This window comes from Trichechus manatus, unplaced genomic scaffold, assembly GCF_000243295.1.
Source record: "Trichechus manatus latirostris isolate Lorelei unplaced genomic scaffold, TriManLat1.0 scaffold00027, whole genome shotgun sequence".
NCBI lineage: Eukaryota > Metazoa > Chordata > Mammalia > Sirenia > Trichechidae > Trichechus > Trichechus manatus.
In genome coordinates, this window is record NW_004443963.1 from 17,702,966 (window position 1) to 17,717,043 (window position 14,078).

General features: G+C 44.7%; 1 protein-coding gene across 1 annotated transcript in view; it reads left to right on the plus strand.

Moving 5' to 3' along the window:
• Window positions 1-336: 336 nt before the first annotated feature.
• The window catches only part of SYNGR1 (synaptogyrin 1), a 46,579-nt gene continuing 32,837 nt past the window's right edge, over window positions 337-14,078 (plus strand). Inside the window, exons 1-3 of the mRNA XM_023728917.1 lie at window positions 337-347; window positions 491-614; window positions 762-1,194. Coding sequence (XP_023584685.1) covers window positions 337-347; window positions 491-614; window positions 762-1,194 — 568 coding nt within the window. The remainder of the gene's footprint in view (window positions 348-490; window positions 615-761; window positions 1,195-14,078) is intronic.

Sequence of the window (14,078 nt, forward strand, 5' to 3'; positions counted from 1 at the left end):
AATGGGGGAGGAACAACTCAGAAAAGGAGGGTGAGCATGTTTGCACAACTCGAAGAATGTAATCAATGTCACTGAATTGTACATGTAGAAACTGTTGAATTGGTGTATGTTCTGCTGTGTAAATTCTCAACAACAACAAAAATAAAATAAATGATAAAAAAAAAAAAAAGTCACCTGTCTTGCCCCCTTGAAGCAATAATGCCCCCTCTTTGAACATGAGCTCACTTCCTGATCTTTTGTGCTGTCATTGATTGCTGCAAAACCTCCCAGGCCAGATGACAGGACATTTGGGCCAGAGGGTCAGTTAATAAGAGCTTCTGGCATGAGCTCAGCATCATGCCCCCAGGGTGAGAGCCTGAGCACAGAGCCTTCGGGGCATGAAGGTCCCCCCTCCCTGCTCCTCCACCACCAGCTGCAGGAGTGATGCCCAGCAAGGCAGGAGCTGGCTGGGCAGGGGTGCTTCGCAGTGCCTGCTCCTTCTCCTGTGCAGCTGGGGCCGGATGAAAATCCATGTGCTGCTGCCAGAGCTGCGGGCAGCCACGGCAGAAGAGGCTGCCTACTGGCCCTCAGTCTGCATGCTGGGCCTCTGCATCCTGTGGGGTAGCAGCCTGCAGGTGGGCCAGGGGCTCACCCTCTGCCTGGCTCAGGCACTGTAGCAGCCGCTAGCCACGGTGCGGGCCTGGGGCCTGCAGCTGCTTGCCACCCTGATCCACAGAGCCTGCCACTGCGCCCTGTGAATCCTGCATCGCCTGTGGTGGAAGGCCGGCCTGGCCCTGCTCTCCACGGCCCAGTGGGCCTACCGCAGCCTGGCTGACTTCCACCACGAGAAGAGCAAGGCGGTGAAACTGCTCCTGCGGGCTGTGCTGCAGCAGGTGGTAGTATCCCTGCTGGCCTGCTGCCTGGACAGGCTGCAGGTGGCCATGGGGCAGGTGGCTCGAGCCATGCAGTGCAGTGGCCTGCAGCCCTTGGAGTGGACAACCTCTGAAGACCTGAATGCAGTCACCGCTGTCCTCCCAGCCACTGCCGTCCCCTTTAGCCGTTGCTTCCACGGGCCCGAGCCAGCCCCCAAGAGCAGGCTCTCGCCAGCCTGCATCAGCCTGTGCCTAGTGGTTGGGGATGAGGAGGCCAGTGAGGCAAAAGGAGGCTGTGGCTTCGGGGCGACAGGCATGCCCATTAGCACCAGGTTCCAGAGCGGTAGGACAAGCAGTACAGCCTCTAGGTCCGCATCCACGCAGGTCCTCGCACAGCCAGTCAAGGCAACCTGTGTTCTCATCATTCTCCTGTGTATCTATGCCACGTCCCTCTTTATGTAGATCTTAAAATAAAGTGACCAGATGTGGGCTGGCCTCTGTCTGTCCTCCAGCTTGCTTTGTCAGCGAGAGATTGAATAGGGTCATATCTGTCCCATTAGGCCTTCACTGGGCTGGAAACAAGACTGGGTAGTACTCAGCGTGCAAGCTGCGCGCATATGGGGGCTGGGCTGAGACACTATGTGTCCTGGAGGAAGTTCGTTCACCTTCTCAGCCTCAGTTTCCTTTTCTGCAAAACGGAGATAATAGGATTCTAGGGAGAGGGGAATATATAAAAATGGGCTATTTGTGAATTGTAGAATGCACTTCACTCTCTAAGAATTACCCTCACAAAGAGTGCATAAGATCTGCATGGAGAATACTTTTATAATTCTATTGTTGTTATAGCTACTGTGGAGCCAGCCCCGCTCATGGGGACCCCATGCACAACAGAAAAAAATGCTGCCCAGTCCTGCACCATCCCCATGATCGGCTGAGGATATGAACTGTTGTGATCCATAGGGTTTTCAGTGACTGATTTTCGGACATAGATCGCCAGGCCTTTCTTCCTAGTCCATCTTCGTCAAGAAGCTCCATTGAAACCTGTTCTGCATCATAAAACCAAGTCTCCACTGACAGATGGGTGGTGGCTGCACAAAAGGTGCAGTGGCTGATAATGGAATGTGGGTCTCCTGCTTGGAAGGCAAGAGTTCTGCCTCTTAACCACCACTGCCCTCAGGCACATAGTAGGGCTTCACATATGTTTGTGGATGAATGAAAGGGTGGGCAGGTTTGTTCTTCAGATATGTAAATATCATCAATTGAGTCTAAGGTTTAGACCTTCTTGGTCTCTGTGAGCTAAATGAATTTCTCTTCCCAGGGGGAACTTGGGAAACCCTGGTGGCCTAATGGTTATGTACTACAGCTGCTAACCAGAAGATCAGCAGTTTGAATCCACCAGGTGCTCCTTGGAAACTCTATGGGGCAGTTCTAGTCTGTCTTATAGGGTCACTGTGAGTTGGAATCCACTCAACAGCAATGGGTTTTTCTTGTTTTTTGTTTTTGGGGGAGTATGAAGATGAGGAGCAGCCCTCCCATATACACACACACACAAATCCCTGGTGCAGTTTTGTGTAGTGGCCTCCAGGTCTCTAGGAACTTTCCCCACACACATGCCCACTGCACCCGGTGCCTCCAACATTTACTGGTTTCACTCACCTAGTAGCTATCTGAACCTTTGTTTTCTCATGTGTAAAATGGGACACCTAAAGCCAGGTGCTGTTGGGAGATTCATTCATTCATTAACTCATTCAACGAATAAATCCAGAGTGCTTATTACAAGCCACACTCATAACCATTACATATAATTCATTATGTAATCATAATATTCATCATCTCAATCAATCTTCAAAATCCCCTAAAACGGTGCTTCTCAAACTTTAATATGCACATAAATCACTGGAGCAGCTTGTTAAAAGGTAGATTCTGATTCTGGGGGTCTGGCGTACCAAGGCAGTGGGTCCACAGAGGACACTTCAAATAACAAGTTCCTAAAGATATATTAATTTCCCCCATTTTACAGCCCAGATTATTGAGGCTCAAAGAGATTGAGGATGCCACAGCTGTTAAAGGATGCTCTCAGCCAGGGGTTGACAAATACTTTATGTGAAGGGCCAGAGAGACAATATTTTTGGCTTTCTGGAACAGTCTCTTTCCCAACTATTCAACCCTGCCATTGTAGTGCAGCCAAATGTAAACAAAGGAGCAGGGATGACAATCCCATAAAATTTTACTCATGGACACTGAAATCTGAATTTCATATAATTCTTACATGTTACAAGATGTTATTCTTCTTTTTTTTTCCTCACATGCGAAAGCTGGACAATGAAAAAAGAAGACCAAAGAATTGAGGCATTTGAATTGTGATGGTGGCAAAAAATATTGAATATACCATGGGCTGCCAGAAGAATGAACAAATCAGTCTTGGAGGCAGTACAGGTAGAATGCTCCTTAGAAGCGAGGATGACGAAACTTCGTCTCACTTAGTTGGGACATGTCATCGGAAGGGACCAATTGCTAGAAAAGGACATAACGCTCGATAAAGTAGAAGGTCAGCGGAAAAGAGGGAGACCCTCAGTGAGATGGATTGACACAGTGGCTTCAACAATGGGCTCAAACATAAGAATGAATGGGAGGATGGTGCAGGACTGGGCAACATTTCGTTCTGTTATGTGTAAGGTCACTGCGAGTCAGAGCCGACTCCAGAACAGCTAACAATTTTAGAAATGTAAGAACTATTCTTCGCTCACAGGCCATACAAAAGCTGGCAGCGGGTCAGATTTGGTAAACCTAGAGTAAGAATACAGATCACAGACTGGGAAGAGCTAACTGCCAGCAAGGGATATGTAAGTAGACTAACCAAAAAAAAACAAACCCAAACTCATTGCCGTGGAGTTGATTCCGACTCATAGCAACCCAATAGCGACCCAGTAGATCTGTCTCATAGGGCTTCCAAAGCTGTAATCTTTACAAATGTAGACTGCCACATCTTTCTCCCATGGAGAGGCTGGTGACTTTGAACCACTGACCTTTTGATTAGCAGCCACGCTCTTAACCACTGTGCCACCAGGGCCCCTAGGCAGACTAAAGGGAACTACAAATCAAGAAGAAAAATACAGGGAAGACTTCATTTCCCAATCTCCTTTGCAGCAAGCTGCAGCCACATGACTGAGATCTGACCAATGGAATGTGGGCAGAGGGGAGGGTCCCACCTGGCTCCACTTCTAGGCCTGGTCATTATCACCTCCCACCCTTGATCTCCTTGCTCTTTCTTCTTCCCTCCAGCTGGTTCCATGTTTAGCATGTTCTGTGTGTCATCAGAAGCCACATGTTGAAGATGGCAGAGCCTATGTCATTCTTGGTCCCTCAGTGACCTGTTAAGGAGACCCCTGCTCAATCTGACTGCCTTGGACCATTTACATGAGCTAGAAATATATGCCTATTGCATAGCAGCGATTACCCATTTTTGGATCTGTTTTTACAGCAGTCAGCCTCCCCTAAATTGAACGGCAATCACCTTCACAAAACCCGGCTTTTCATTTTGCAGAGATGGAGAGGGAGGCTCAGAGGGGATGTGACCTGCCCAAGGGCCACAGTTAGAATCCGGGACACCTGACTCCTGTTCCAGGGCTCTCCTTGACCGCCTCCCTCCCAGTCATCCTATACGTATCTATATAGAAAGCTTATATAGAGGCTTCTCAGACACGTTTTCAGGGGGGAACTGCAACCCCCTTTCTTCCCTTTGCTTTAATTCAGGAATCAAATGAAAGAGGAAGTTGGAGGCAGCAGGAGTTGGAGGCAACCCCAGTGTCCGTTACCATGGAGATGGATAGTGCATTGTAGGATGCACACCAAGGGTAGATTAACCAGTAAGCAAAGTACGCACAGGCTTACTTGTGGTTACTTACTAACCTGGCGTGCACAGTTTCACCTGGGTTTCACCACATCTTTGATGAGTTTCACCACTGTCTTAGCTCTCCTGAGGAGGCCAAGTCACACCAACATTTGAGAACCACTGTGTTAGACTGTTGTGGAGAGGGTCTAGGAGTGAGGGTCAGGGAAGAAATAAAAGAAACAAGAGAGGGACTTGAGCCAGCCTGAAAACTGCAATGTGTTGTGAACTGAGGAGACTGATTAACTCCACTGTTTGCACTTGAGGTACGCAAAGAATAGTAATTATTACCCTGATGATATGTCTGTATAATGGTGTCACACCGCATCGGACCAGTGGCAGGAGCGGCTCCAAGGAGCACAGGTCAGATTCCAAAAACAGGAGCAGTAAAAGCTAGGTTGATCAGACAAGGCTTTATTAGGAACTTACATACAGAGATCAGTGCCAAGATTCTTGTGTCGGATATCTAACTGCCCAATATCACCCCAGTAAAGGTCTGTGCACAGTAGTGAGTATTGGGTGCTTATACACCATTTCATCTAACACTAACGTGTAGGGCTAACAGAGGAGTTTAAACAATGATCAATGGGGTTGTGTTTGTACTAGTTAATGAGTTTTAATTGACATTACCATGAAGTCAGTTGTGTTTTTTCCTGGCCCAGGTCGCTGCTCAGTCAGGTACTCTGGTTTTTCCCCAGAGTCCTTTGTGGGCAGGATCCATCTGGTACTGTTCAGGGCCCTCTCAAATGGAATAGTGTGCAGCCTGTTAACTAGAATTAGGAAGATCTATATATAGTGACCCACCACTGTCTCTCAGTTTATTGTACTGTGGTGGATGTGAGTTGCTATGAGGCTGGAAGCTAGGCCACCAGTATTTCAAACGCCAGCAGGGTCACTCACGGTGGACAGATTTCAGCAGAGCTTCCAAACTAAGACAGACGAGGAAGAAAGGCCCAGCGGTCTACTTTTGAATATTAGCCAATGCAAACTTTATGGATCACAACAGAATACTGTCCTACATAATGCTGAAGATGAGCCCTCTAGGTTAGAAGGCCCTCAAAACATACAGTGGCTGCAACAATAGACTAGGGCATACCAATGATGATGGTGCAGGACAGGGCAATGTTTCCTTCTGTTGTACACAGGGCCACTGTGAGTCAGAAGCCAACTCGACAGCAACCAACAACAACAACAAATATAGAGTGAGATGAAAAGACTGTCAAGACACATCGTAAAGTTAAAAAAAAAAGCAGGTCATGGAATGACTTGTAAATACTATGATCCCATTTACTTAAAAATTATATGCCTGTCCACGGTCATATAGTGAGTACACTGACAGACAGCAGAGTGGAGGGTGGCTTCTCAAACTGTGAATACCTTTGAGGAGTGCAGAGGGCATCAGGGGTGAGTGTGAAAGTTGATTTTCCTTCCCAGATGGTTCTGAGTACCCTGCTGTATTGTTTACAATGAGAATGTACTTGTTGTTAATTACTTGTGCAATTTTTAAAGATAAAACTTAACATGAACTTTTGAAAAGAAACAAAACAAAGGAATCTGGACTTTTTCAGACCTAGATAACACCCTGGGGACCGCTGAATCAGAACCTGGGGGAGGGGAGGCCCAGGCTTGTTGTCAAGATCCGCAGGTGATAGTGATGGACATGCCCAGTTAAGCACCACTCCAAGAGGGAAGTTTGGGTGAATCATGTAAGCTTAAAATCCAAGTAATTGCTTTCTGGGGTTCCACCAGTCTCAGTCAGACCATTAAGTCTGGTCTTTGCACTAGAATTTGAGTTCTGTACCCCACCTTTCTCTTGCTCCATCAGGGATTCTCTGTTGTGTTCCCTGTCAGGGCGATCATTGGTGGTAGCTGGGCACCACCTAGTTCTTCTGGTCTCAAGCTGTTGGAGTCTCTGGTTTATGTGGCCCTTTCTGTCTCTTGGGCTAATACTTTCCTTGTGTCTTTGGTATTCTTCATTCTCCTTTACTCTAGGTGGTTGGGACCAATTGATGCATCTTACATGGCCGCTTGCTAGCTTTTAGGACCCCAAATGCCACTCACTGAAATAGGATGCATAACATTTTCTTAATAAACTTTGTTATGCCAATTGACCTAGATGTCCCCTGAAACCATGGTCCCCAGACCCCTGCCCCTGCTACTCTGTCCCTTGAAGTGTTTGATTGTGTTCAGGAAACTTAGCTTTGGTTTAGTCCAGTTGTACTGACTTTCCCTGTAGTGTGTATTGTCCTTCCCTTCACCTAAGATAATTCTTATCTACTATCTAATCGTGAATAACCCTCACCCTCCCTCCCCACCCTCATGACCATCAAATAATGTTTTCTTCTATGTTTAAACCTTTTCTTGAGTTCTTATAATAGTAGTCTTATACAATATTTGTCCTTCTGTGACTGACAAAATTCACCCAGCATAATGTCCTCCAGATTCCTCCATGTTATGTTTCACAGCTTCATCATTGTTCTTTATGGTTGCATAGTATTCCATTGTGTGAATATACCATAATTTGTTTATCCATTCATCTGTCAGTGAGCACCTAGGTTGTTTCCATCTTTTTGCTATTGTGAACAGTGCTTCAATGAACATGGGTGTGCATATGTCTATTCGTGTGACAGCTCTTATTTCTCTAGGATATACTCCAAGGAGCGGGATTGCTGGATCATATGATGCTTCTATTTCTAGCTTTTTAAGGAAGCATCAAATCAATTTTCAAAGTGGTTGTACCATTTTGCATTCCCACCAGCAGTGTATAAGTGTTCCAGTCTCTCCACAACCTCTCCAGCATTTATTATTTTGTGTGTTTTGGATTAATGCTAGCCTTGTTGGGGTAAGATGGTATCTCATTGTAGTTTTGATTTGTATTTCTCTAATGGCTAATGATTGTGAGCATTTCTTCATGTGTTTGTTACCCATCTGAATGGCTTCTTTGGCTAAGTGTCAGGGCAGACATTTTTTTACTAGTTAAGCTAAACTATTGTTTGGTTTTAAGAAGACTTCAGGGGATATCTTTGGTTTAAGGTTTAAAGTTATCTCAGGCAATAGTTTGGGTGGGGGTGGGGTTCATCCAGCCTCCATGGCTCCAGAAAATCTGGATTCTATGAGCAAATTACTTATTAATTACAAAGGACAGATGTACTTCAAAAATGGGGAGATTGTGTGGTCACACCTTAAATAAGCAGCATCGCCCATAGTAGGATAACCTGGTACCATGCCCTACCAACGGGGTGCACTACGAAGAACATGGCATCATCTGTGAATTATTAATGTCCAAATGTTTGATCTAAGTCTCATCATGAAGAAACAGGCAATCCAGAACGTGGGACACTCTACAAGGCAAATGGCCTAGACTCTTAAAAAAAAGAAAAGTCATAAATAAACAAAGAAAGAAAAAAGATGAAGAAACTCTTCTAGGTTTTAAAAGGTAAAGAAACATAACCAAATGCAATGGATGCCATTAGATGGGATCCTGGAAAATAAAACCAACTCTCACAGACATTTTTGGAACAATCGGGAAAACTTAACTCTGGGCTGTATATTAGATGACATTACTGGACTGATGTTTATTTCTTATGTGTGAGAATGGCACTGTGGTTATATAGAAGAGTGTTCCTAAAAGAGGCAGTATTTAGGAAAAATGCGTCATGATATCTGCAACTTAACATTCAAATGGTTCACACAAAAAGTGAATATATATATTTGTGTGTGTGTGGAAAGAGAGAGAAAGCAAATGTGGCAAAATGTTAACACTTGGTAAGTCTAGGAGAAGGATACACAGGTATTCAATTTACTCTATTTTCTCCTTTTCTATAAGTTTACATATTGTCAAAATAAAAAGTGGAAAAAATACAAATACATTAGAAAAAGATAAAGAGAAGAAAGGGGGTATATTAGTTTGCCAGGTCTGTCATAACAAATTACCACAAACTGGGGACTTTAAAACAATGGAACTTTATTCACTCAGTTCTGAAGGTTGGGAGTCTAAAATCAAGGTGTTGGTAAGGCTGGTTCCTTCAGGAGGATCTGAGGGAGAATCTGTTCCATGCTTCCCTCCTAGCTTCTGGTGGTTGCCAGCAGTGCGTAGTGTTCCTTGGTGTTATTGATCGAACTGTGTCCCACAAAAGATATGTTGAAGTCCTAACCCCTATACTTGTGAATGTGACCTTGTTCTGGGAAATCGGGGTTTTCTATCATTACCAGTTAAATCAAAGGAGGTCATACCTGAGTAAGGTGGGTCTTTTTTTTTTTTTTTAATTGTTCTTTAAGTGAAAGTTCACAATTTAAGTCAGTTTCTCATACAAACATTTATACACGCATTGTTATGTAACCATAATTGCTCTCCTTATACTGTGACAGCACACTCCTCCTTTCCACCCCGGATTTCCCATGTCCATTCAACCAGCTCCTGACCCTCTCTGCCTTCTCATCTCACCTCCGGACAGGAGCTGCCCATTTAGTCTCATGTATCTACTTGCGCTAAGAAGCACACTCTTCACAAGTATCATTTTATGTCTTACAGTCCAGTCTAATCTTTGCCTGAAGAGTTGGCCTCAGGAGTGGTTTTAGTTTTGAGCTAACAGAGAGTCCAGGGCCATGTCTTCCAGGGTCCCTCCAGTCTCAGTGGAACCATTCAGTCTGGTCTTTTTACTAGAATTTGAGTTCTTCACCCCACTTTTCTCCTGCTCCATCAGGTACTCTCTGTTGTATTCCCTGTCAGGGCAGTCATTGGTGGTAGCTGGGCACCATCTTGTTCTGGTCTCAGGCTGATGGAGTCTCTGGTTTATGTGGCCCTTTCTGTCTCTTGGGCTGATATTTCCCTTGTGTCTTTGGTATTCTTCATTCTCCTTTACTCCAGGTGGGTTGGGACCAATTGATGCATCTTAAATGGCCGCTTGCTAGCTTTTAAGGCCCCAGAAGTCACTCACCAAATTGGGATGCAGAACATTTTCTTAATAAACTTTGTTATGCCAGTTGACCTACATGTCCCAGAGTAGGGTGGGCCTTAATCCTAATCCCTTCTGAGTGGTTTCTTATAAAAGGAGTCACACACATATGGGGCAGACACCTTGAGGGGATACACCTATAATGCAAGGAATGCCAAGAAATGCCCAGGGCAGCCAGAAGCTGAAAGAGATGAGGAAAGATCTTCCCCTAGAGCCAACAGAGAGAGCACAGTCCTGCAGACACCCTGAATTAGGACTTCTAGCCTCCAGAGACCTATTCTTGTTGCTGTCGAGTCAATTCCGACTCAGCGACCCTATAGGACAGAGTAGAATTGCCCCACAGGGTTTCCGAGGCTGTAATCTTTACGGAAGCAGACCGCCACGTCTTTTTCCTGAGGAGCAGCTGGTGAGTTTGAACCACCAACCTCTCAATTAGCAGCCAAACGCTTAACCACTGTGCCACCAGGGTTCCTTAGCCTCCCATACTGATAGAAAATAAATTCCTGATCTTTAAAGCCACTCTACGATATTTTGATATGGCAGCCCTAGGTGATTGATGTCTTGGCTTTGCAGCTGCATCACTCCAGTCTCTGTCTCTGGAGTGACATGGCTTCCTCTGTGTGTTTCTGTGTCTTCACATGGCCTTCTCATAAGGACACCAGTGGCTGGATTTAGGGGCTTGTCTCATTTGCAAAGACCCTGTTTCCAAATGAGGTCACATTCACAGGTACCAGGGCTTAGGACTTCAACATATCTTTCTGCGGAACGCAATTTAACCCAACACAGGGGGTCCAGGGTCATAGTTTTCTTTCCTGTAAACATGCCTGGGACACCTTTATCTAAGCTGTCTTCTACTGGGGAAGAGTAGGGCAGGGCATACTGAGGGAAGAGCTCTGGACTTTCAGTTAGGAGCCTCAGGGTTCAAACAGGCTCAATGTGTGACTTTGGGCAAGTCACCTCCCTTCTCTGGGCCTCAATTTCCCATTTGTGAAATGTCAGGGTCGGAGAAGGGTTCCTCCCAGCTGTGAAGCTCTCTGGTTCTGTGGATGCTTGTTCAATAAGGATTCACTCAGGAAGGTCTCCGACTGGCCCAACCAGACTCCACAAATCAGCTGCAAGCACTCCTGCCTGCTGACACTGCCCCAGGCAATCATGGTTTCACCTTGAAACACTTAAAGCAGTTTGGGAGCAGGTAATCACACGCCTTATCCCCAATCCTGCTGGTTTGGACAGGTGGGATGGGGTGAGGGACTCCTGAGGGCAGCTGGTCAGTCAGTGCTCACCTGTGTTCAACAACGCCTCACACCGGTGGGGCTTTTGATTTGCACTGATATTACTTCCCACCGACACATGGAATTAATTTTGTGAACCGTGTGAGGTAGGAACCCAATCTCATTTCTTTCCCCATAATCCGTTCAAACCTGTTGCCTTTGAGTCAATTCCAACTCATAGTTACCCTACAGGACAGAGTAGAACTGCCCTATGGGGTTTCCAAAGCTGTAATCTTTACGGGAGCATATCGTCACATCTGTCTCCTGTGAAGCAGCTGGTATGGATAATCAATTTCCCCAGCACTATTTAATTAGTTAATTTGATCCCACAGAGATAGATCTTAAAAGAGCACAATGCTCAAGGCAGACATTCTTTACTAGTTAAGCTAAGCTATTTTTTTGTTTTAAGAAGACTTCAGGGGATATTTTTGGTTTAAGGTTTAAAGATTATCTCAGTGCAATAGTTTCGGGGTTTTAACCAGCCTGCATGACTCCATGAAGTCTGGAGTCCGTGAGAATTTGAAATTATGTTCTGCATTTCCCCCCTTTTGATCAGGATTCTTCTGTAGAATCTTTGATCAGAACAGTCAGTAATGGAAGCCAGGCACCATCCAGTTCTTCTGGTCTTATGGCAAACATCCCTCAAATTTCTAATTTTAATTATTTTGCAGTCTTAAGTATTTTCTAATTTTAACTATGAGTTTTTTCTTTAATCCATAGGTTACTTAGTAGCATGTTTTAAGTTTTTAACGTATAGAGGTTTTAAGTGATTTTTGTTGTTGTTAATTATTTCTAACTTAATTGTATTGTGGTCAAGAAAAGTAATCTTTATGTTATTAATTCTTAGAAATTTCTTAAAGATCAGCACAAAGCTGGTTCAGATGATGCGGAGGTTAAAAATGTCCCAAAAGTCCAACTTTTCCAAACTGCTGTACCACTCTATCATCTGTACCATCAACTACTCCCTCTCCCCTCAGTACTCTCCCCCCCATCTTTGGGTTCCCTAATTCACTGCAATGTCTCACAGAACTCACAAACCATATAAGGGAAATGGCTCATGCGGTTGTAGAGGCTGGCAAGTCCCAAATCTGTAGGTTAGGCTAGGCTTCTCCTGACCCATGTGGCTGCAGGGGCTGATGAACTCAAACCAGAAGTTCAGACCACAGGCTGCTGGCTTACAAGGGGCGGAAGCTGGCAAATCAGGTCAGACGATAGCCTGCTGGCCCATGGGGCTGTGGAGGCCGGAGAATCCCAGAATCAGCAGGTCAGATAGCTGGCCTCTGGCTCAAGCCCTAAGAACCAAAGGTCAATTGATCATGAACTGGACACGGGAGCCAGATGCAGAGTGAGAGAGCCTGGCCAGGACACACACATATGTCTTAGATGCAGGCCACATCCCAAGGAAGGGCATAACTTGCATAAGGGTGGGACATGAGTCGTGCCCTCCTGCAAGGCTTCCACCCAAGACACACAATCCTGCCTCATCAACATGTAGAGGTGAGGATCCACAACACATAAAATGCAGGACAACCGTACAATATTGGGAATCATGGCCTAGCCAAGTTGACACATAACCCCAACCATCGCAGTTTCCATATAACTTGTTTGCATAGTCCCACTCAATCACTGTGTGTGAGTCTCAAAGACCATGGCTAGAAGGGCCGTATTAAGTAATTCATCACACCACAGAAGTGTTTGAAGGCCGTTGTGTTAAGTCTTCCATGAGTGCTTTCAGATAATTTTTTTCTCCAGTTGTTGAGTACACAGTTCTATGTACACAATGCTTGTTAATTGTATGTTTACATCTTCCATAAACTTAATGACTTTATCAATTTCCGAGGGAGGTGTGTACAATCACCATGATGCATAATTTATGAATATCTTAATTTTTAGTGAGCTTATTTTATATACATGAGTATTGTATACAAGTTTAGGACTATTACATTTTCCTAATGAATTGAACTTTATGGCGTTAGGTAGCAATGCTATTTACCACTAGCAATATTTTTCCCTTTAAATTCTATTTTGTCTAATATGCATATAGATACATTAGCTATCTTTTGGTTAGTATTTGCCTAGTCTATCTTTTTCTTTCCTTTCGTTTTTAGAAATTCTGTTTGGTTCCTTTTCAAATCTGCCTGATTGTTTTTGATAGGCTCTGGTTCCTTGCCCATACTTTTGACTCCAAATGCATTAAGTATTCCCATTTCATATTAAGATCACCTAATGTTCTGAGATCTGAAACCTTCGCTGGTCTGATTCTGCTATTTATTATTTCTGTTGACTCCATTTTGGTGCCTTGTATATTCATGTGTTTTGTGATTTTTGATTGTGCATTCTCATTTGTTGAAATTTTATCTGTAGGAATTATTTGAGGCTAGGATTGAGGGTGCATTCCTAGAGAGAAGATTTGCATCTTCCAGGTTCCTGAGGGTGCACCTACCCAGCCCCATTTTAAACTAACTTCTCAGTTTACGATTTTTCGGATAGGGTAGAAAGAATGAATTTGGGCTCCAAATCAGCAGGAGGGATGACTGGATGAAGTCAGGGATTTACCTCCAATCCACCCCATCCTGAGTGAAGCTCAAGACCGGTAAGTTTCCTTGCCCTCTGTTCTTCTGGTTCATTCTTTTTACTGAGAGTGATACTGAGGTGTTGGTTTTATGCAGGAGTTGGGGAGGCACCGAAATCAACTAAGTCTCCACCTTGGCGGGCCCAGGCTTCTCCTGTTCTCCCTCAAGGCTGTTAAAATTATAGAGCACCAGGGCGCACTAAGGTGTGCCTAACCCAAGCCAGGGTGTTTTCAATCGCCTCATGTACATGTGAAATCTGGACAATGAGTAAGGAAGACCGAAGAAAAATTGATGCCTCTGAATTATGGTGTTGGCAAAGAATATTGACTATACCATAGACTATCAGAAAAATAAACAAATCTGTCTTGGAAGAAGTACAGCCAAAATGCTCCTTAGAAGTGAGGATGGCGAGACTTCGTCTTACGTACTTTGGACATGTTGTCAGGAGGAACCAGTCCCTGGAGAAGGACATCATGCTTGGTAAAGTAGAGGGTCAGTGAAAAAGAGGAAGACCCTCAACAAGATGGATTGACACAGTG